Source organism: Aulonocara stuartgranti (assembly GCF_965226115.1).
Source record: "Aulonocara stuartgranti genome assembly, chromosome: 19".
Lineage (NCBI taxonomy): Eukaryota > Metazoa > Chordata > Actinopteri > Cichliformes > Cichlidae > Aulonocara > Aulonocara stuartgranti.
In genome coordinates this window covers 14,199,301-14,223,353 of record NC_138955.1, presented here as the reverse complement: position 1 = coordinate 14,223,353, position 24,053 = coordinate 14,199,301, and the positions used below count along the sequence as shown (strand labels likewise).

At 41.2% G+C, this 24,053-nt stretch overlaps 1 protein-coding gene across 5 annotated transcripts in view; it reads right to left on the bottom strand.

Moving 5' to 3' along the window:
- daam2 (dishevelled associated activator of morphogenesis 2) overlaps nucleotides 1-24,053 on the bottom strand; it is a 110,663-nt gene that overhangs the window by 55,002 nt on the left and 31,608 nt on the right. For all 5 annotated transcript variants that reach the window (XM_082516237.1, XM_082516239.1, XM_082516235.1 and 2 more), the window contains exons 2-3: nucleotides 15,014-15,300; nucleotides 2,230-2,319 (exon numbers count right to left, since the gene is read on the bottom strand). In XM_082516237.1, the coding sequence (XP_082372363.1) occupies nucleotides 2,230-2,319; nucleotides 15,014-15,181 (258 nt within the window). In that variant the 5' untranslated portion in view covers nucleotides 15,182-15,300. The remainder of the gene's footprint in view (nucleotides 1-2,229; nucleotides 2,320-15,013; nucleotides 15,301-24,053) is intronic.

The window sequence follows — 24,053 nt, the reverse complement described above, 5'->3', positions numbered from 1 at the left end:
AGAGATCTTATATGATATCATAGCACAGCAACTGCTGTAGATCTACCAAATAAGAATACAGGCAGGTCTCAGATCTACATGTACTATCTCTACCACCCATATCTTTACAGTTTTACTCAGATGGCATTTTAAATATATGTCACTGGGTGTTTCCTTTCCTTTCCTAGTTCTTCAAGGTTCTTGAAGAACAGTCAAAGCTTATTGAATGTCCGCTGCCTTTTGTTCTGCTCTCTGTCAAGATGATCCCACAGTGTTCCAATACCTTTGAGATCTGAGCTGTGGGGAGCCCGGTTGAGCAACGATAGTGTTAATCCTTTGTTTTTTCTATTCAGATATGCTTTTTACTGCATTGGCAGTGTGTTTGGAATCGTCGTCATGCTGAAAAATGAAGCTTAAAATCTGATTGTCATAATTTCATCAGTTTTGAAAAAATTTCAAATGCCACTGACTTAAATGCAGCCCCAAACCACGACACAGACTCCACCATGTTTTACAGATGGCTGTACACACTCACTGTGGTACCTCTCTCCTTACATCCTCCGTACTCCGACAAACCAAAAATTTCACATTTGTATTTAGCACTCTGTCAAACCTGCTGCTTTCATTTTGTTCTTGTGTAGTTTGGCTTCCTTTCCTTAAGAATGGCTTCTTGATGGCCCTCAACTCTGAATTTATACACATGTACCAGGAATCATATGTACATCTCATTTTCTGTATCACTTTTTCAAATGTTCTTATCTAATACTTTCCCAGCTTAGTGAACACACTTATGAGCATGATTTTATTCTTCTGATGATAATTATGTGGAAGTTTCAGTAAAATCTGACCAATACTGTAGAAGTATTGATTCTTGTGAAAAAAATGGAAATGTCCCCATAAAAAGAGAGATGTAACCTTGACCAAGAGCACAGTTTGGATGAAGACCCATTAGGGGATCAGTGTGTGCAAGTTTTATTGTGAACTGTGACAGAACGGACAGATGACAGATGCTTTGCCATGGCATCAGCTCATCGGTCCTTCAACTGGATGAAATAAGAAGGGGGAATTACACTGATGATGTGGGCAAACCAGGTTATTCCCCGATTATCACCCTTCAGGACCGAAGCGACAGACGCCACAGATCTAGTTCATGACTGGCCCTTACTAATGTGAACACAAAAATAAACCTAATGATAACACATACACATGTATTGTATATGCCTCTTCCATCTATAGATAGATGAATAAATAAAGACTTTAATATCGTTTTATAAGGGTTTAACAATAATAACAAAAATAAAAAGATTACAACTTCTTCTGCTATTAATTTAACTGGCATTTCATTTCATTTCATTGTAAACTGTCGCGGTGCTCCAGTTTCCATCCTCGCCTTGACATCCCTCTGAACACACCACAGTTCCACTACTCTTCTTTTTCCTAGTAACTCAATACAAGCAGAGACTTTTACGCACGCAGGTGCGCACAGACACACACGCGTACACACACAAAGCAGTGTGTTTACCCCTTTTAAAAAAGGTTGTCAGAGCATATCACATCAGCAAAGTCAAGCTTGCATGCTCAGGAAAGTGGAAGGAGTGGTCTAGTTCTGCTTCCAACACCAAACGCTCGGCCAACAAAACAAATCAGCAAAGAAAAAAAAAAAAAAAAAAAAAAAAAAAAAAACACAGGAGAGGGTTTACAACTATTTATTCAATTTGCAATTGAGGGATGGAGATGGGGCTGAATTCTCCTAAAGCACAATGTAATTTCCTGGTGGATGTTTGACCACAAAGTGAGACCAGAGTTGTTGTGGAGAGACACGCTAAAGGGTATGAAGAAAACGAGCGTTGTTTTGGCGAGGGGAAAGGGGTGAAAGAGAGGGCTAACCATTTTTTTCTTGTGGTCTACGGTATGAGGACAATTCATAGGCAGCATGAGGAAATTGCTTGCTTGCGTATAGAGAATTAGGGCCTTAAAAAGGTTGTGGCATGTAACCACAACCTGCAGAAAATATTGTGCAATCTATAGCTGGCATAATATGTCCATATGTTTACGTCAATGCAGAAATGAGAAGCTGGAAAAGAGGTGGCCTGTGTGGCTGAGCTGATTGAAAATTGTTAAAAGGCTGCCTTCAATAACATTCACTGCTGACAGTTTAGCCCTAAACTGTGGGTTCAGGCAGCCAGTCAATATAGGGCCAGCCAAAGATCAGAGCCCATGTACGAAAAAGGACGGCAGAGGCCAACTCACCTTCTTCTTGCTGCAGTAGATCTGCCATTTCTTCTCATCGGGCAGAGCAAACATGGCCTCCCGGTTCTTGTCTGTCAAATCCAGCTCATCCTGCAAAAAACAACAACAAAAAAAGAAGGAAAAAAGTTTGTTTTTGTTTTGAATTCAAAATTCAAATTCAAATTTTATTTGTCACGTACACAGTCATACACAGTACGATATGTAGTGAAATGCTTGGACAACTGCTCGTGACCTAAAGAAAACAAAAAAGGAAAAGGCTATGAATAAGATAGGAAATAAATATGAAAAATTAAAAAGGGTAAATTTAACTAGGAAGGAATAAAATATAAATTAAGGTTAAAAATGAAATAACTGTACAACACAAATTAGAATGAAGGGTAAATTTAACTGGGAAAGAATAAGATAAAATATATAAATTAAAGTTGAAAATAAAATAACTGTACAACAAAATACACAATATAGAACTATATAAGAATGTATGAAGAAATATAAATAAATATATACACAATAACAGCAGCTGTACAAGTATTAACTGGAAATGAAGAATGTAGGGACCAGTGTTGTGCAATCCACATTATGTCTTGTGCAGTGCAAATATGCTTGGAATAAAATATCCCTGGAATGAATTTGATGCTACTGATATATTTCAGTAACAGGGACAGTGGCATGCTTCCCACTACATGTCATCACATCTTCTTATAATAATACCCTATGAGTGGGAACTGAGGAGACTATTTGCTGAAGTTCTTTAGCCAAATTTCCCCCCATTCAATTTGACATAGTATTTCAGCTGCTTCATTTTATCACAGTTTTTATCACAGCCAGACTTTTTACAAGCAAGTATGGATTGCAAGTAGTTTAGAACTCGAACTCCTTTAATGAAGAGCCATGCATGTTGGAATACAAGCAGAAGGTTTTGTATGGTCTTGCTGAAATCCAGAATGTCTCAAATACACAATGTCATCCCTGAAAAACACATCACCTGGATGGGCAGCCATGTAGCATTAATGGTGCCTTCGCACATTTACAAGTTACTCATTCAATGTGCATAAACACCCACCCCCACCCCATACAATCATAATGTACACTTTGAATTGTAAGCTAATAACAAGGCTCTGCTTCTCTTCAGCATCTTTGACTGTCAAATAGAATGTAAGATTCTGGTTGGTCAGACTAGAGGACGGTTTTCCACTTGGCCTCCACCTCAAATGAGCTCAGGCCCGAAACGAGCCTCAGGTGAGCTTCCATGCTAGAGGTTGACATTGCATTTGCGGATGTAGTGATAAAATGTGATGGTTTGCAATACAGACATTTCTAGCCTTTATTGCCTTGTTGTTTTGTTCTAGTATCACATTTAAAAATACTTTCCAAAATATGGCAGCAATTTTTTTTCCCCCAGTGTCAACATTTTATGTTCTTGAAGAAAACAAACAAGAACTTCCAAATGATTTGCAAACTATTGCGTTCCTTTTTTTTTTAACATTCACCACAGCACACATCCCAACATTTCAAAACAGGCTCGTGTTTTTATTGCAGCTCATCAAGAATAAATGTGCAGAAAAACAGTGATTAAGAATAAACAAACATAACAGCCCAGTAGCATTTAAAGACTGACATAATATAATCAACCCGTCCCTCAGGACACATTCCTAGAAGCCCTGTTGTTTCCTTATCCCTATAACAACACAGACATTTAAGCAATGAGTCGAGTTTACACAGCCACATTTAAATCTCCTTCCCACAGACAAGTGTTTTAATATTCATCCTGCTGCTCTACTCAATTCTTCAGCTCAGTACAAGGAGCCTCCTGCACCTTTTGAAATGCATATGAGCCCAGGAAATGAGTCTCTGTGTGCCAGGGGAGGAAAAGTTTAAAGGAAGGGGAGTCAGATGAAGGAAGGACGCAGAAAGAGAAATGCATTCGGGTTAGAGACCCGGAGGCTATGTGGCTCTGGAAATGGGCTGGCACAGAAGAGACAACTAGAGGCTACATCACCAGGGCTTTGTGCTCCGGCTCAGGCTAATCTCACCATAATAGTTTTGCTACGATGACGTAAACGAGAAGAGGGCGAGCCTCCTGGGGCCCCTGGAATGAAGATGACCACCAGTGGCAGAGGTGGGGCCTCTTTAAAGCCGACCAGCAGATTCGCAGGGTTTGCTTTCATCGCTTTTCAGCAGGATGGGCTGAGGTGGCCCGCATTCCAAGAATCGGACACTATGAAGGATGACATCATCTCTCGTCCTTTCAATGGGCTAACCAGCAGTAGCATTATTGTGGGTTTGAGAGGAAAAAAAAAGAAAAAAAAAAAAGGGAAAATCCGATGGGTGTGAATTTCAAGAGGGTCTATTACAAGTAGAAACCACAATGAAGCCTTAGAATCTTTAGTTCAAGTGGCTTTCATCTCAGCAGCATGATTCACACCCAGAGCTCATCATCGTGGGTCTACAGGGCCGGCTGTATCAAGGGGGAAGCTCACCCCAAAATCTGATTTACATATTTGTCCTCTGGTCTGTAGCACACTCTACCCGTATGTATTTTTTATTTTATTTTATTTATTTATTTGGTGATTAATTGCACCTACCTTGTGAACAATGTCACAGTGACAAGTGTGGAGACCTGACAGTCACATTCACACTTACGAGCAATTTTGAATCACCAAAATGCACGTCCTTGTGCCGTGCAAGTACAGGGAGACTACAAACTCTAAACAGAAAGAGCCCCAGCTAAAATCAAAAAGCATAACTCACATTTAAATAAATGGCTTAATTTGCTATTACATACATTAAAAAGAAAAAATATTTTTTCATTTGTAAAATGGGACATAAATTGATATTTCTGTCACCATTTGGGTCTTTATTCGTTAAGCAGACACAAAAACAAGTGTGGAAAGGAAGAAACCATGGGCTACAAGAAAGCAGCTCATTCTGGCCTGCCGCCTGCTCGCCGGGTCAAAGCCCTGCTGTCCAAGCTGTTGGTCTTTGGAGGAGCTAATGCAGAGAGCCGGTGGGGAAATCATGAGAATGAGACCCGTGGATTTGAACCAGATGGCAGTTGAGCCTGTCTCAGTTCATAGCTGACCTCTGTGCTATTTTGTGTTCTCCGTATAGACTCCTCAGGCCTCTCAGTTTAAGGTCTTATATGGAAAGAAATTATGTGAGAAGAGCATAGATTACAATAGTATTCCATTTAAATATAATTCATTGATTACATAAGACTTTATGAACAGGATAATGTTGACTTCTCAGGCTCTGCCGGTGCTGTTCTGCGTCAGAATCGAGGAAAGGGGAAAAAGAGATGAAGTTGAAAATGAGGACATCGACTGGGTGTAGGAATGTTCATGTCATGCCAGCTGTAAGGAGGACTTTTCACTTTCCAGTTATGCAATTTCCCATCGTGTTCCCCCCCTCCATCACCTTTAAAATGTGCTCCAATACCACATCCACATCACATGGCATCTCCTGACCAGTACAACACCCAAAGAGCATGCGGTCCCTTTCTCATTTTTCCAAAACAAAACCAAACTACTTTCCACTTCATGAAGTACCCCAGTCTTCTCACTCCAGCAAGCTTCAGTTGGAAATTCAACAAAAGCAAAGCTAATATTGTTACACCTGCTGTCTGAGAGGGGAAAATACATACCTAAGGCCTCCCAAGCCCTTCTTTCATATTTCACCCCGAGCTCCCCATCTAATAATATGACAAATGTATTTATTTTTTAAGAAGTGCTACAGTTGCAATCGCCGAGTGTCATGCAGGCATGCAGACAGATAGCTCTGTCACTCAATTTCCTGTTTCTAAAGACTGTTGGGCTTCTCAAATGTCCTGAGATAAAATGAAAAGGAGTGGAAGTTCCCAGACAGTTATTCAAAGCAAAACTATTTCCATATTCAGCATACAAATGAAGAAAACTGGATTTTTAAGAGCTGCATAATGAGAACAAATATAGAAACAAGGCATAAAAAGGACAGAGTAAGGTGCAATGAACGAACAGTTCCTTCATCATAGATGTCAGGTGACATGACATCTGGATCACAGCTGCTGTGACCCATAAGTTAGCGAAGTCTCAAACTAACAGTTTTTGCTATCATCATCATGGTGCTTTGAATCCAGATACCATGACAGCAGGGCAGAACTGACTGTGTTATCGAGGGACACTGAATGCTCACCCTGTGTAGCCTCCTTCATCCTTTAAAGGTGACCATGGGACAAAATGCAAGAGTGCAGGTTTTCAGGCACTTCCACACTTTTCAGGCCTGGAAAGAGCGCCTGAACCGTGCCTATGTGTTGCAGTGATCTACTCTGTAGCCTGGTCTTTTTATGCAAGCTGTGCATTAGCTTTTAGCTAACTAATCATAGCTAATGAAGGCAATGACCTTTGCTTTAATAATCATTTCATTTCCCCAGTGGCAGCATTATTTAAACATCCAGATATGAATATGAATATAGCAGTATTTTATTTTATGACATCAGTATGAGAGGAGAGAGTCTCCAGAAAATATGTAAAATGTAATGTGTAAAATGGATGTAAAGTAGATTTCAGTGTTTTATGGGGATTGCAAACACCCAAACTTCCTGTCTACTCAGTTTCCATGCCAGTCATGTAATGGAACAAATGAACTTAATTAAAAGGTATTATTTAAATCGTCCTAACCTTAAACTGACAACAACACAACTATTCCTTTAAAAAAAAAAAAAACAGATTAGGAGTGATGCACAAACTTAAGCGAACCTAAAGCAAATAGATGCAGAAGGTTTTCCAATACTGCCAGCAATCGTAATGATGAAGATATCTTTAAACATTTGGCACATATTGAGACTTCTACAGCAACATAAAATTAATTTGTATGAAATAACACACGTCAGATGATTCAAACACGTCTGCAGGGACTTTGAATTATTTATCTCCACCATATGGGAAGAATGTAAAATAGGACAGAGGGATGAGTCATGCGATTGAAGTCTAAGCTGTGTATGAAACTATGAAAGCCGTACCGCTGCAGGAGAACATTAAGTGAAGAGAAATTAAGTGTGGGAGTGGAGGCAGAGGGTACAGACCAGAGAATGGGAGCGAAAAAGGTAAGGAAAGACATTTTTTAACTAACAACTGACCTTTTAAAAATATTCCTTGTGTAGTCATAGTGTCAGTGCTTTAACTAATAGGCCGACATGGTTTTGGGGTTAGGGCTACATCAAAGCCTGTTGGTTTGGCACGTTCTTAATGCTTGAGTATACATGTCGACATGGTGCCGTGTGGACAAAGAACAGAGGAGGAAATGCCTACTTTGAAGTGGACCCAGTCCGCTCATTTCCAGCTCCATATTTTTATTCTTGAACTCTAGAGTACCGTGGCATTATTCAGAGGTCAAAATTATCCCTATTTATCTCATTCTGGCTCTTGGTGAAGCCCCTCAGTGGATCCAAGACATTGTAGCTCCTCCCACTTTAAGCCAACCATCTTCTGCTTTACCTTGCAAACAGAATGCTTGGAGAGCAGGTGGGTGAAGCCCCATGATACAGAATAAAGGGGGGGTTAGAACTCCTGCAAGTTTTGGATGTGTCCTTGATCCAACACAGCTGATTTAAATGGCTAAATTACCTCCTCAACATGTCTTAAAGTTCTCCAGAGGCTTGGTAAGGGTGATATCTAAAACCTGCAGGACACCCGCCCTTGAGGCTTGGATTTCCCCACCCCTGCAATCCGAAGTCTGAGCTTTTGGCTCATTACTTGTACTATACATACGCTCACCTCATTATTAGAAACTTTGGTCTATTTAACATGAATAGCAAATAAGAGATAAAAAAACAACAACATTAAAGCAGACCTCTTCTGCTTTAAAAAAAAATGACCAGTGTACATGTGGAGTATAGGCGTGACACTGAAACCGGAGGGAAGCAAAATGTGCAGGAAGAATGAGAGGTCAGTGAGTTACAATGTGTGAATGACTGGCACTGGAGTGGGAGTGGGTGTGTCTTTGTGACTGAAAGTGTGTGGGGTTCCACCTAAATGGGAAATGTGGAATCCAATAATGACATCCTCTCCAATGCATGTGCGTCTATGAGGTGGCATTTCCAGAGTGGATATGAATGTCTTTACCTCATGTAAAGTCTTACAGTGCTGGCTCAGAGGATTAGTCTGGTGTAACAAACACACACACACACACACACACACACACACACACACACACACACAGTGCGTATATATCCTCCAGCAATCTCTGGGCGAGACAGGAAGGCAGAAGAAAGACGTGCAAGATGGCAGGAAGTCATATGAGGCCTCAAGGGGACCCACAGGAAGCTATAGCTGCCATTATTAACCAAACAAGATTCAGTGAGTTTGCCTGTGTGTGTATGTCAGCCTCATATACCAGACGCAGCCTCTTGATTACTCCTAAAGACCAGTACTGTTATTAACAACAACAAAGAAAAGATCAAAGATTGACTTTTTTAGTCTTAAGACGTGGTGAGAAATTAATTTGGTCACATCATTCATCTCTACAAACCATCACATATTGGGCTCGCTCCACTTAGCAGCATTGAGATGAGTCAGAGTATCCTTGCTTTGATGAGTCAGTCAGTAGCTGTTAGTAGCCTACAGCTTCTCCCCTCATACAAACAGGGCTTGACCACTTTTATAATGAGACTGGCACAGGACAGTGAGCACTGGCTTCACAACAGAGAGCATCAGAAATGGGTAGATCGCTCCACAGAGAAATGCATAGGAAGAAGGAAGGGAGGAAGGAGAGGAAAGAGGGTGCATCCAGGACATGCACTGGGAAGGAAACACACTCCCAGTGGCCCAGAGGGACAAGAACATTTCCATTCCCTCCTGTTATGCAATTCATTTCTGATCTGTGTCCGGGCTCAAAAGCCACACTGGAGAGAGCATTTTATGTTTTATCGAGTCTGCTATTCCTGGAAACACAAATTCGCCACTGCAAAATTTACTTGCTTCTAAAATCAGCAACTGAGAGTCACATGGAGAGGATGATAATAGAGGCTGGTTCATCCAGATGTATTGACTGACAGCGGACAGCTGGACGACTGATCAGTGCGGTTTGGATTAAAACTGTCCCAAATCTCAGGACAGAGAAAGAAGGAACAAGGCTCCCACACACAGAGAGACAAACACAAAGCAGACAAAAAGAGGGCAGAGAGACGCACACTAATCTGACCCTGCCAGAACTGCACTCGCCAGATGTTCGACTAGTAGACCTGATCCAGTTGCACCAATTTGTATAAATATCCTCTCTCATCTCAGCTCAAAACACATGGATAACAGCACACTGAGTGGCATGCAAGTTTTTTGCAACTTGTATGCAAAAATAAATAGTACTATGTCGATGATGAAGTGGCATTTTCTCTATTGTCTCAATTTTTTTTCTTTGGCGTGGTTCAGTAGAGCTCTGTAGCTGCATATGTGTCCACACATTGTCACCATATGCTGACCTTTCCACGGCAAATGTTTGTTGTTATTAGCTGACACTTGTAAATCCAAGTCTAGCTGTCCCCAAACAACCTCACACTTGGTTTCTCTTTGTAGAAACCAAACTTTCATTTTGATTTAGTGAACTGCCACCACTGAGAAATGTGCCCAACATGATTAGGGAGAGCTCATTTTCAATTACCCAAATACGAGAGTAATTTCAAGTTTGTTGATAAAAAGTTGTTAGCGGAGAATTGCCCCGATAAACAAAAATAAAGCTGTCAATGTTTTTGGTGCGCAGCCAGACAACCCACATGGCCTACATATCAACTATGCGTGAGAGTCCTGAAGCACTGGTGGAAAAAAGCCATTTAAAATGCACCCAGATCCAAAAAAACAGAACCCAGAACTGCAGCGCATTTGCTATCAGGAAACTGTGCAGCCAGCTGCAAATGTGTACTTTAACTGATGTGATCCATTAGTCCCTTCAGATGTGGTCTTTACTTATTGTGTCAGAATCCATGGGGATTGCTTCCAGGTTCATTTGCATGAGTTTGCTGAGTTTTTCATCATGAACAGGAGGCTCCATGAGAGACTTGGAAACGTTTTTTTTCCTACAGGCTTTCTCCGGGTTGAGATGTTCCACATTTCAAAAAGGAGAGTCCGTGTTTACTCAAGGTAACCAAGGATGGATCCCACATGTGCTTATTCTGCAAAAATTAGCTTAGTGAGCTATAAACTGGAGACAATATGTCTTCTCTGTTTTTCTACATTACCAAGCACCTGCGTTTATCATGAAACAGCAGGAATGTTGGCAGAGGCTTCTAATAAAGTAAAAAAAAAAAGACTGTAAGAAATGTCCCAGTCAGATTTGCCAGGGTTTATGAACCCTTGTCTCACTTGATTATTTGTTGTTTGGCAGGCAGTCCCACAAACACAACATCAAAGTCTTAACACAAAATAAGTGACATAATCATCCAATACATGCCATACTCACCAGTTCAACTGCTGGTTAATGTAAATATCTAACCAGCCAAACACATGTGAGCAACACAGTGAATTCAGTCATATAGACATGGTCAAGATCACTTGCTAAAGTTTAAACTGAGCATCAGAATGGTGAAAAAAAGTAATGTAAGTGACTTTGAACATGGCTTTGGGAGAGTTGATGAGCCCTTGCCTGCATCACAGCATTACTTCTTACTGTACTTGGGTATACTGAGGTGATAAAGGGATGGATGTGGTCAACAACAATGCTCATCTCATGAGATCTTCTGATGGCCGTTTCTAGCAGAATAACGCACCATGTCACAAAGGTCATGTCATATCAGCTGGTTTACTGACAATGACAAAGACTTTGTGCTTATATGGCCCCCACAATCCACTAGAGCACCTATAGGATGTGGTGAAAGAGGAAATTTTCATCATGGATGTGCAGCCGACAATCCTGCAGCAACTATGTGATGTTATCATTTTACTATGGACAAAAATCTCTGAGGAATGTTTCCAAGCACATTGTTGGATTTACAAAAACTAAACTCTACTTGCATGAGTTGTTATTCTCATGTGTTTATAAAAAAGAAAAAAAAGAAAAAAAAACTGCAGAGAAGCTTCTTGTATATTTTTTTGTAAACAGTTAAATATTGTACATGAGAAAAAATATTAATAACAACTTGAAAAATTTACTGTATTTTATTATCACAAGTCTCTGCACTCAAAGGAAAAATACAGTCTCATATTACAAAAATAAGTACAGTTGCCTTTTAGTAATATTTTCTCATTATATTTCCTTAGAGATGTCAGCATGTACAGTATTAAACTGTGCATAATTTGCTATATTTTTACATCATTCTGCTGCTGAAAGTAGGCATGGATACTGTAGGTTTGAAATGCCACAAATTCATATTGTTTCTTTCAACAGTGGCCAAAATACTGTTCATGTCATAAGAGGTAATAGGGTTCATCGCCACAGTTATACGTCTGTTATATCTATTCTAGTCCACTGTCATCCAAAACTGGACAGCAGTCCAAAAGTCAGCTGAAGTTTTTCCTTCCCCACACACACACACACACACACACACACACACACACACACACACACACACACACTGTAAGCCGAGTGTGCACCGCGTGTCTCTCGACACAGCAGAAGACTCCATTATGAATGTGAGGACACATGGAGGTGGTTTACTCCTCCGTTTGGCCCAGATCTGTCGCTCCCACTCCAGAGGCTCCATTGAGTCTCATTCTCCTTCTCAGGAAAGGCTTTCATTTAACAATAATCCCCATTGCCCGTTGCCACAGAAACATACTATGTTATGTTTTTCTTCATTTTTCTTTATTTCCTACCATGCAACATAGGTCCACCTCTCTCCACATCAGTTCTCTGCCTGAGTAACAATCAGTGTGTCCGGGCTGGCTGACTCCAAGAGGTCTGGTACTACAGACTTTTGGATGCCCAGTTAAATCTGTGTCAGCATGTCGGTTCCTGGATCAGTAAAACAGATGTGCAGAACCAATAGCTCACCCAGATGAACATTATTAGGTAGAATCAGTCGTACATTGGTCAGACTAGACATGAATCCAGCTATTACAGGCTGAGGGATCATTATTTTGGAGCATCATTTTTCTTTATTGAATTTTAAGACATTCTAAATATTAAAGCTACTGTGTGCACAACTACAACACAAGTTTCATGTGTAAATTGCTTCTTTACTGCTAATATGTGAAGAGTAACTTTAAAAAAAAAAAAACGTGTTCCCTGACTGTCTACCTAAGAATTTCCTGCAGACACTTTTATAGGCTAGATGTTCCTGGAAAATCCTAGGATGTAAAGTTTCTGTTCATCATCCAGCACCTTTTCTCAATTAGAGATCTGCACAGTAGTCGACTTGCATTCAAATATTGCTGCTCTTTATAGGTGGTATCAGAAATGCTAGTCGGTTAAATACATTTTTATTTTATTAACATATTTGTTCAAAGATGCTATAACTTCACTTGCCTCAAATTGGGGTTGTAGCCCCAAGTAATGTGCCAATGTTGCCAATTTAAAAGTGTCTAACATAAAAAATGTAATTTGCATTGTTGCACAAAGCATTTTTAAGTGTTGCATCTAGTTATGGAAACCTACAGTGAGGCACAAACAGGCCATCAAAAGTGGCCCTCTAACAACTATCTGAACTACAGTTTTTTCAAAAGTGGACGAGCCCTGGTCCGATGAGAAAACCCTGAATCATCTTTCTGAACTAGTCAAGTGGTTTTAAACTCAGGGACGAATCTTTCCTCCCTACTTCTCATTCAGCACATCAATCTGTAAGTTTCATTTTTAGCTGAAATATTTACCGCACAATAAGCTGTGGGTCACTTAGTCCTATCAACCATAAAAACTGCCATGATTTGGCTAAGTGCTCCCATATGACGGCATGTTTTTAATTTACCCCAGAAATACTGGTCTCTGCTGGCATTAAAGAGGTTTCGTTAATGTCAAAGCCTAATTTGTTTAAGTACTTTTTTGTACGGCCATGTACAGCATATCAAAGGGCAACCTGTTAATCCCTCAGAAATTACTGTGTTGACCTCACAGCTGTATAATATGAAATGGTAAATGGTAAATGGCCTGTATTTGTATAGCGCTTTTCTAGTCCCTAAGGACCCCAAAGCGCTTTACACAACCTGTCATCCACCCATTCACACACACATTCACACACTGGTGATGGCAAGCTACAATGTAGCCACAGCCACCCTGGGGCGCACTGACAAAGGCTTTTCTCTCTCCTGATTGAGATAATCAGTGTCTTGATTGCTTTTAAGCTTGAATTTTCATCAATCAAGCCAATAAATATGCTGCAGCTACAGGCAGCTAAGCTTTAATGGCTCATGCATTATTAAAGAACAAATTCAGGGCATAATGCTGTGAGTTAGCTTGAAAAAAAAATCACTACTGGGGGAAACATCTGCTTTGATAAGCTTGAATAATTTTCTTATCATAAACGGAAGTTCCATTGATCCCCTGAATTGAATTTAACAGTGGAGTGATATATCCTGCAGGCAGTAAAGTTTAGCATTCCCAAACACTCAGCAGTGCCAGAAGCAGTCCTGTGGCCACACCAGTCAACACATTGTTGGGAGACAGAGAGAAGCAGGAAATCTGAGGAGAGTGATGGAGGCAGACAGGAACAAAACCAACCAAGAGACTGGAAGTGAGCAAATGGAGAGACAGAAACAGCAAAGCTGTAAAGCCATGACCTGTTTGCAGGGCAGCTGAAACGAACAGCAGCCTTCTCCATTGACGCAGTTGTGACCTGATCCATGTCCACACCATGGGCACATGCAAGTACAGTTATCCTAGTCTGGCACAGAGACCAGACATCAACCTCTGCCAACAACGATAGGGACTGTAGTGCAAGAGTGGGCTGCATACTGGAGAGGATGAGCTTCTGAATTTGTAGTGGCGATTGAGACATGGCCTCACCCAACCATCAAGGCATCCTCTGTAAGAAATCCCCTTCTAATTCGAGACACTGATCTCGTATTGTTTGGTATAATGAGCAGCAGGAAAAGAAAAAGAACTGGGCTGGACAAATCCTGGATTAATTCTTATGACAGATGTGATTTCACTTTAAACTATCCAGTTTGTAAAATGTTTGGAGAAGGGCAAGGCTTCTGTTCAACAGCCATGAGACTGAGAAACCACTAAATAGCACACAAATCTCTTTCATGGAGACTAATATATAAGTTTATGTTACTATTTGGTGCATGAACTGTCTGCAGCAGTGTTTCACTCTGTTTTTCCAGTTTTTACATGGGATTTTAAAAGCCAATTCAACTCCACCAAAAAACAAACATGGGAAGCACAGCAGTCTGAAAGCAGGATAAATGTTTTCTGTGTAGGTTCTCAGTCATCCAGGTTATGGTAGTCTTAAGAGCTTGATAAGAAGGACAATAGACTTTGTTAAGTTTTCTAAAGATGTTTCATTTCCGATCCAAAAAGCTTCTTCAGTTCCAAACTGCTTAGAGGTGAAAAACTTTCATAAATTTTCCTCCCCTGCTGAAGCCCCTGGACGTTTAATGCTTGCAAGACTAATGCATTGCAGCATCCAGAGGAAACACCCTCCTTGATTGCACTTGATCATCAGGATGTACTCCTGCAACTCTATATATTGGTTTAGATAAGGATGCTGGCTTGATAGAGCCTGCAGGGGGCACTGCACGTGATGCCTACTTGCTTCACAAATCAACGCAATTCAGCATCACAAAAACTAACATCCAAAACGAAGTCCTAGAAAAGTTCAGGGCAGCCCTGTGTGAGTGTGAAAACAGCTTACTTAATCATTCATCAAGTTGAATCTATCTTTACTCACCACCAGTTCGGAGAAACGCGCATGCAGCTCCTCAGCAGGCGGCATGGGCGCACTGAACTCCAGCAGCTGCAGTGGCACGGTGTCCTTCAGGTTGATCTCCGGGGGCTCGCTGCTGCCGAAGCAGCACAGGAAGCCCAGGCCCTGTCGTGTCCTCTTCCTGGGGGGCATGATGGCTGTGGTAACACAGGTGGCAGTGGCGGTGCAGGTCCAGGAAGATAGAGGAAGGGGCCAAGGGGCAGGGAGGGGGAGTGGAGCGGAGGACGAGGCTGCTATCTAGGTTGCATCATCTGGAAAAGAGAGAGAGAAGACCAAGCAAATGGCTCTCAGTTACTTTAAAGTGGATTTAAAGTTTCCTGGATCTTTAACCAACACATTTCAATAGTTTAATGATGGACAGCATGTGACCTCTGGTGAGCAACACAGCATCTGGGAAGTTATAAGTGATGTGCACTGGCCCGTGCAGTGCCTTTAATCTATAATAATTTATTCCAAACTATTCGACTTTTGGATTGAAACAGGGAAAAATGGAAACATTTTTTAAATCAATCCCTAATCCTAATCCCTAACCCCAAAAATCTCCTAACTCTCTGGTACCCCTACAACATCTGCAACACAGTGATTGCACTTTCTTCCATCTCAGTCCTCAAATGTGACCACAACAACCCCACCAACCAGTTGTTCAAACCTTCTGTTTTAAAGATGCAGCCAATCAGAATAGAGTTGGCTCAAACTACAGGTGAGGGCTGAGGGAGCTAAAGCAGCTTGTCTAAGTCAAAGAAGGAACCAAGATGCTAAATCTTATAAGACAAAAAAAAAACGTTATTCTGTGCTGTGAATCATGTGAAGCTGCTCTCCTACAGTCCAAGATTTATAACACGCTAAGACAAGTGAGCATGACATTTTTCCCCGCACAATAAATTATTGATTTGATTCTCAGTCAAATACAGCACAGGATTCATAATGTTCCCAGATCTTTAAGGCCTTATGATGGTCTACACGCCCTGTGTCTCCTGTCGATGTTTCCTTGCAAAGAAATTATTTGTAGTGCACAGGAAGTTAAGCCATTTATGTTTCCCGGAGCCCTGTTTGTTTGGCATAAATACAGGAAGATATGAGCAGCAACAGCCACCACATAAATAAACAATACAGTTCCATGTACAGAAACTGCTAGAATGACTGGAAATGCACATTAACTTACAGTTTATCCAAGCCTATTCTTTATCCAGATTGCCTTTACTGTGTCCTTAAAAACATGTCCCAAGGATTGTAGAGATATTCTCGCTGTGTGGCAACAGGAGTCTTGACATTAGTTGCTCTTATGCCACAACAAAGAAAGCTCTTGTCCATGAGTACAATAGCGACTGTGCAGCATTTGTTGCCTGTGTGCATGTGTGTCTTTGTGCCCTGGCAGTGCCTCCCCCCCTTAGACAACAGTGAGTGACACCCTCTACCAACATGAGCGAGGATCGAATGGTGTAAAACATCCTGGAGGATTTCCTTGATGCTACGAAAAGAATCCGGGTGGTCTTCACTGCGTGAATAACACACTCGTTACACTGTATTATGTCCTATCAGATGCACACACAGTTGGCAGAGCGCTTCTTTATGTAACAGTTAACTGCATTTGTGAATGAAAGGACCTCGGGCCTGTTGTGCAAAACCCTTAGGCATGCAAATCTAGCAGAAACATTTGACCAAGAAATCAATTTGGGAGCCATTTATGGGAACTACAAAAAGTGTCCAAGATGTTTGGAAAGCAGAAGCAGGACCAGATTTTTTTAAGCAACTACTCCCATGTGTTATGCTTCTATTGATATTCTCACATATCCTGACAAGCATTAAATAATATCTGGAGCTTTGCACACATCTGTTCAAGATGGCAGTGAAACTTTATGACCTCAGTTTCCAGAAGAAGCCACAATCTACTACATCATGACTCTCTCACATGCAGATTTGCTCAGTGAAGGAGTTCTCACCGCACGGTCTAAAATTAGCCACATGGTAAATTCTTTATGAATGCCCTGGACCCATGACAAGCGCTTAAAGGGGAAAAAATGAACAGAGAAAACACTACATTTCCATTTTGCCCTTTTCATCTTTTTTGTTCATTTGTTTTTTCCGCCTCCTTGAACCTGTCATCCTTCTCAGGGCAGAAGGAGCAGACCTACGAATGAGCCGGAGGCTATTTTAAATAAAAAGCAACTTAAAGTTTTCTTTGGTTTGTTGAACATGGAAATGCTTGTGTGTCCAACAGTGGGCTTAATTTCGGAATTATTCCATGTAATTCACCTTCCAGTACTTGGACTGTTTGGTAGTCATTGCATCAGCGCTTCAAATGTGAATTCCAGCATGTGTGGCATCTTGTGCCTGTGTGTGCAGTATATTTAACTCTACAGCGGCATGTGTGTTATGATAGCCGAGGTGACAATCCCAGAGTCCGCCGCCGCTCAAATCAGGCGGGGACTGAACTTGGCTCAAGGTTAAAAATGAGCTATGTGCACCTATTCACCTCTGATATCTCCCATTCATTATTCTAGATCAGTTTGGATCATCCTATATAACAACCAAATCCTTTTTACACCCACTCTAAGAGTCACAATCCAAGCCAAAATCCCCTTAGTGATGTGATATATCCAATCTATACATATTATGTACATTGTATACCAAATTCAAGAATGGTAAAATATGACTACATTAAAAAAAAAAGTCCATCCATTCATTTGAAAGGTTGCTGGTTCAGTCCCTGGCTGCTCCAGTCTGCATGTCAAAGTATTCTTGGGCAAGATCCTGAACCCCAAGTTGCTTTATGCTTATCAGAGAATGAATGTTGGACAAAAAACAGAGAAAAAAGTGCTCGTATAAATGGGCGAGAATGGGTGAATGAGGCGCGTTGTATAAAATGCTTTGCATGCTCCAGTAGAGTAGGAAAGCCTTATATAAGAACCAGTCCAATTACCATGTTTCAAATTTAAGGTTTACCCAAAATGCACTTTTTCAAGCTTTCTCCAGTTATTATGCATGACATTCCACTTGCACTTACACACACACCATGTGAACATAACTAAGATGCACAATAGGAAAAATATTTAAAATAGCCGAGTCCATATATTTTATATACGAGGGATACTTCAACACGCTACACAACACATAATTCAAGGATAAACAACCTACTTTGAAGGACATCATGGAATGATATGTATAACTACAAAGAAAGCCACAGTTCTAAACATACAAACAATACCTGTAATACTCTGCCAGTAAAGTGTACAAAACAGAAGAGATGTTTTAGTCACCACACACTGGAACAGGAATATCCTCAAAATATTTCCATTTGTTGTGCAATTTGTGTCATGTCTGTACAGCTTTCAGCTCCACTGCCATTTTTTTAGATTGCTCCTTGGAAGCCCTGTTCAAACCACTTACACTGAGCACTCTGCAAGTTCACTGAGAGGAAAAAGCAACTTCTGTTTCAACCTGAAGAGTCCAGAGTTTTTTTAAGCCTGAAGGCAACACATGATGTGAGCCAGGAGCATGCTCATCACAGCATTGTGTACTGTAAAGGGGGAAACTGTCAATGTGGAGTTCTACTGCAACGTCTGAGGGGGAGCACTCACAGAAAATGTCCTGAAATGTGGTGGTGCCAGCTGTGAGTGCACTGAAACCTATTTTCTACCCACATCAACACAATCTTTGTTCACCACCTGCCCTATTAGCCATATTTTCCTCCCCGCAACTTCCTGAAAATGAAAATAAAATTGAATGATCACGTTTTGACATATCGGAGAAGCCCAAACACAACTGGACATGTAAAGGCTAGAAGAATAGTAGCTGTACAGAAAATGGTCCAGAGCTGCACAAGATGATGATCTTTACAAGCACTTTTTGATCACGCCTTATATGGACTTAGATGAGACTTCATAGTGGCGAGTTAGGAGGAAAAATGAGAGAGAACAGCACTTTAAAAAGGCAAGGTGGCAAAATTTGAATAAAGGCCCCATCAGGGAGATAAATCAAGGAGATTGGTTTACCTCAGACTGTAACAGTGACAGCTTGTTATCATTTTATTAGTATAAGATATAAGCACAGTGCCAAAGCTTTATTGTATGGAGTTAGTTATAGCTGCTGCCGACAGCTGGCCGAGCCTAATGGAAAAGAGGCCGCTCTACAGGGGTTTTAAAGCCATTCAGCAAAATGCACTGTCCAGTGTCTCTGTGTGCATTTCTATCTTCACTCTCCCACTGAGCCCCACGTGCAGCCAGTCTTCACTCAGCACCAGGTCTGCTGGCCTGCTTCCAGCCTGTGCCCTGGGAAAGTGGGCCAAGGAATCCAAACATTATATACACAGAAAAAATACTGTATATACTGTATGGCAAATACAAAGAACCAAGACTATACCCGTGACTATTTGTGTAACCTTTACTATGCTTTGTATGAAGGAATCACCACACAAACAATCCAAATTGACCGTGTCCACTGCCATATGTGACCTGAGAGCCCTACTTCATCCCCCAGCTTTTCATTTCTTCACTCCCTGTCATCTCCCATTATTCCTCTCTTTCAGGGTGAACGGAGTCCTTTCATCAACCCCCCTCTGACAGTAACATCTGTCATTTGTCCTTGCCACTGCTCACCATCTACTCCATCCATCTTTAATCCCCATTTTCTGCTGTTCTGTTCCTTCCATTTAAATGCTTTCCATCCTTGACAAGCTGTTACTTCTGCCTGGGAGCATATCTCAATATGTACACTTTGCTTTCTTTCTGGGCAACAGTCGGGAAATGTTTAGCTTATTGCTTAGCTTATTAATGTATAGCTGAAAGGAAACGCAAACACAGTTTTAGAGGAGCTGGTAAGAATGAGGCTGCTTCTCTCTTGCTTTCAGTCTGTTTGTTGGTTTTGGTTTGAGTAGCTTGGTAGGAGAAGGCAGCCAATATGTAGCACAACTGGGAAGAAAGGAATGTGTGAAACAGAAAAATATGAACTTTTTGGAGTGATTTATCTATTTAAATGCATGGTTGGCTAAAAAGAAACATTATCATCTAACATTTATTTTCTTTTGCTGTGCTCCCTATTTTTATACCAGCTCCTATACATCCACATAAACACCTACTAATGAAGTACCAACATGGATGCCCTGGACTTATGGGCATGTCGCTTAAAGCCACATCGCTGTCCCTGCAATTACAACTGAACAATTGAAACCTGAGCGGAGAGCATGGATAAAAATAAACTTAGAATAACCAAAAACTTGAAATACTATAATGATAAACTTTTACTATTAAGAAGATTATGAGAGTCCATATTCTTCTCTTGGAAACAGATGAAGCTGTACCCAAAATGCCGACCCTAAATCACACGGAGACTTCCTAACACGCCTTTGCTCATCTCTGGGAAACAGATGCATGTATGGAAAAGGAAGCTTTCACTGAAGAGCAAATGGTTTGTGGACCTCTACAGACTCAAAACATCTGTGTCGAAATGGGAATAGTTGCGCAGAGATTTGTCACTGCTTGTCAAGATAGAGAATTTCTGTACGCACACAGCCATGTCTGTAAAAGTCATGAAAACAGACATATTCTGCTGTATGCCATTTATATAGCCAGACACTCATGCAATAAAATCAAATATAAGATTCAAATGTAAGCAGACACTTTAAACCAAGAGATGTCAAGGAGAGTGAGAAACCTGCTCCCGTATCTCTGAAGGGTCTGAGCAGAAAGAGGGAGCTGGGAAGGAGACAAGGGAAGGAAAGACAGGAAGAAGGGAGGAAGAACGGAGATACTATTGCTGCCACTTCTCATTGAGCCTGCTACTTCATCCTTCATCCACAGTGTTAGGAAGTAGGTCAGTGGAAGAGGAGGACGAGGAGGACGAGGAGGAGGGGAACGCAGTGAGGAGAGACATGCTGCTGCTGCTGCTGCAGGATTTTGTGTGTGTGCAGAAGACCGAAGAAGAGAAGCACTGGCTATCTGTGCAGAGATCAAACATCTGTGCCTGCATAATTTCAACCCTCTCCACAACATCTGCCAAACAACACAAAGCTGTTCGAACCAAATGCAAAATGAGATCAAAATCAAGATCTGTTTTTCACCCATTCCTCTTCCAAGCTGAATTGTCCACTTACTCCGAGAGGTCATTTTTACTCTGCACAATACACGCTCCTTAAAGATGCTACAGTGAGTTCCTGCAACTCTTTTATTCCCCTGTCATTCTTTTTTTTCCCCTCTATCCACCTTTACATCTGCAAGTATCTTTGTCATTTGCTTGTGAACACATTGATGGATGCATTGGATGCATGAATTCTAGTTGAGATACTTAGAGAGAAAGAATGGAAGTCAAATGCGTTTTGGTGGAGGAGAAAAAAGCGACAATAAAACTAGTCGAGACAAATAACAAGCAGGATAGGCCATTGACTATGTTTTACAGAGGCAATGAATAAAAGATCAGAGGGAAGAGTGTGGTGCACATTTATGCTGCACACATATTGTTTCTGGGTCCCACAAATGAGGACCATTCCTTTGGGGTGCTGGGCCATGCAGGAGGCGGGCTTATGTAAGCCAGTACCAGGGATGGGAGAGCAGTGCCACGCTGGCACAGACAGGAACAAGATGAACCATTGACTGAAAAAGTGGCATTGTTGAAGCAAGCTGCAGGGACAGAGATGGCAAAGGTGGGATTAGGTTGGGGTTTTTTTCACTTTATGTCCTACTTGATGTAGTGACACCAATAAATGCTGAGGAACAGCCATGATTCAATTCAATTCCAGTGGCACTCTAATTACAATTTTAATTATAGAGTTTCCCAATTGGTGTTGGAAATGACATGCATCATCTACTGGGAGGTAGTAAACATGGCTCAATCAACCTCATCTTGATTACTTATCATAGTAAAGAAAGAAACCACTTGAGGTTAGCTCCAAGAACAATCACCAAATGGGACGGCTGAACATAGAAAATCCAAAAATTCCATCTTTCTAAAAAAAGAAAAGACTTGGCTAGATAAACAGAAATTAAGAAATGCTTACACTGGATTTCATGACAATGAAGAGCAAATGTTTGACAAAAGTCAACTGAACGTGCAAGCACAAAGTGTGATAATGCAACAGAAATCTTGTCCTGGCTGCATGTCTCCATATTTGTTGGTAGTCATATTTTCATACATAAAACTTGCATCTGTCCTTGTATATGGATGTGAACTATTCGTGTTGATTAATTTAACAGGAAGTAGCGATTCACCCCAGCCGCTGAAGACAATTAAGCCTTGGCTGTTGTTGCCCCAGACATGCCCTGTGCAGCATGCCCTGCTAACCCCTTTTACCGTCTGCCTGTTTGTCCTTTGATTCCTTTCTCCCCACACTAAAACCACTGGCTGCAAACCAAATCACCTGGGACACTGAAAATTCACTTTCTCAAGGATGTGGCCCACCCACGGCCCATGCTCCTGCCCCGGGGAGGGCATGTACACCACATACATCTTATTCTGTTAGAGTGAGGGGTTATGCTGTAATCATTTACTTAACAGTGACATATAAGCAAGAACCCCCCCCCCCCCCCCCCCCCCCCCCCGCCCCCATTACAAGAGACATACATGCAAACATGTAAATGTAAGTTTGTTCTTTCTGCCAACAGAGATTAAAGTCATCTTATTAATGCATCACTTCCTCAATTACAGGCAGTTTAGCACCATGGGTGGTCAGATTATAGAAATAAATAATGATTAATCTGAAACAACTGGCTTGAATAACAGACAGGATCCACTGGTGATCTAAATAACGTAAACTGTAAATTAGAAATACACAGTACACCACACACATTGTGACATGCATTCCCGAAGCATGACATCACCCATCTAAATCCAGTTTAGAGCTCCATGGTTAGCAGAGCCTCAGTTGACAAATGACCAGAGCTGACAGCGGAGGAGCTGCCATTATTTCACGGCACATTTGCATGCGCTGCATTCCTGTGCTTGTTCTGAAAGCACACATTCTGCGAGGGATTTCATGTTGGAAGGCCAACAGCGCTTTCATGAGAGTCTGTACACCGAGTGGCTTTCTCATGTGGACCTGGACAATGGGTCAGATTTGGTTGGAACAATTCTCCTGGGGCCCAATGGGGTAGGTTAGCGCAGTCTCCGTCAGAACACTGCAAGTGAATGTGCATCTGATCTTCAAGGGGACAGTTATTTTTAGCTATGACACCATGCTCTCCCTGTCCAGTATTAATGGCCTTTTCTATTAGGACGGTTGTCCTTAATTAGCATGTTTTGGGCTCTGAAGAAGTCACCTGACAGAGATAACCAAAGACATACCACCATGGAATTTAAAGATGGAGATTGTGCTGTATTTTTGGCTACAGAAAAGATTCACTCAGAGAGAAAGCTAGAAGCAACAGAATGACTAGTTTATTCTGAAACCAACAACAGAGTACACCCACCAGCTGATTTAATTCACAGTTGGATATTTTCAGAACTTAGCAGGAAGTCCATGATTTTGGTCACCTTTTGACCACCTTTTTCCTTTTTAAAAAAAAACATAAATAAATTCTGGCTTTGTATAAAGTGAAGTCCAATCTGACTCTCAGAGAGCACAGGGAAATAAAGAGTGACTTTTGATGACAACACAGTCTTCCTATATTTTCACTCACACAATACTGAAGCCAGATTCATGGACTCTACAATGTTACAGTCAAGCCTTGATCTACACATGGCCATCAAGAGTTTAAGGTCATTACAGATTAGGGTTGTCTGTGCTGGTATGCCTACGTGCATCTTTCAGGAAAGGACTTCAGAATCGGAAGATAGGAAACCCACCCTTCCCTTCACCCCCTACTAATTTAACTAATTCCTTCACAACCTTCTTGATTTCTTTGCTAAGTCCTCCCTTTAGTCACTTCCTTTCTGTCCTGCGATCAGATAAGGGAAGCTGCAAGACAGCTGATGACTGATTCAAAGATGTTGTGTCTTCAGCCAGGACATACAGTCGTGTGAAAAAGAAAGGATTCTATGCAGTTATGTAAAAAGTGAACTACAACCCCATGATTCA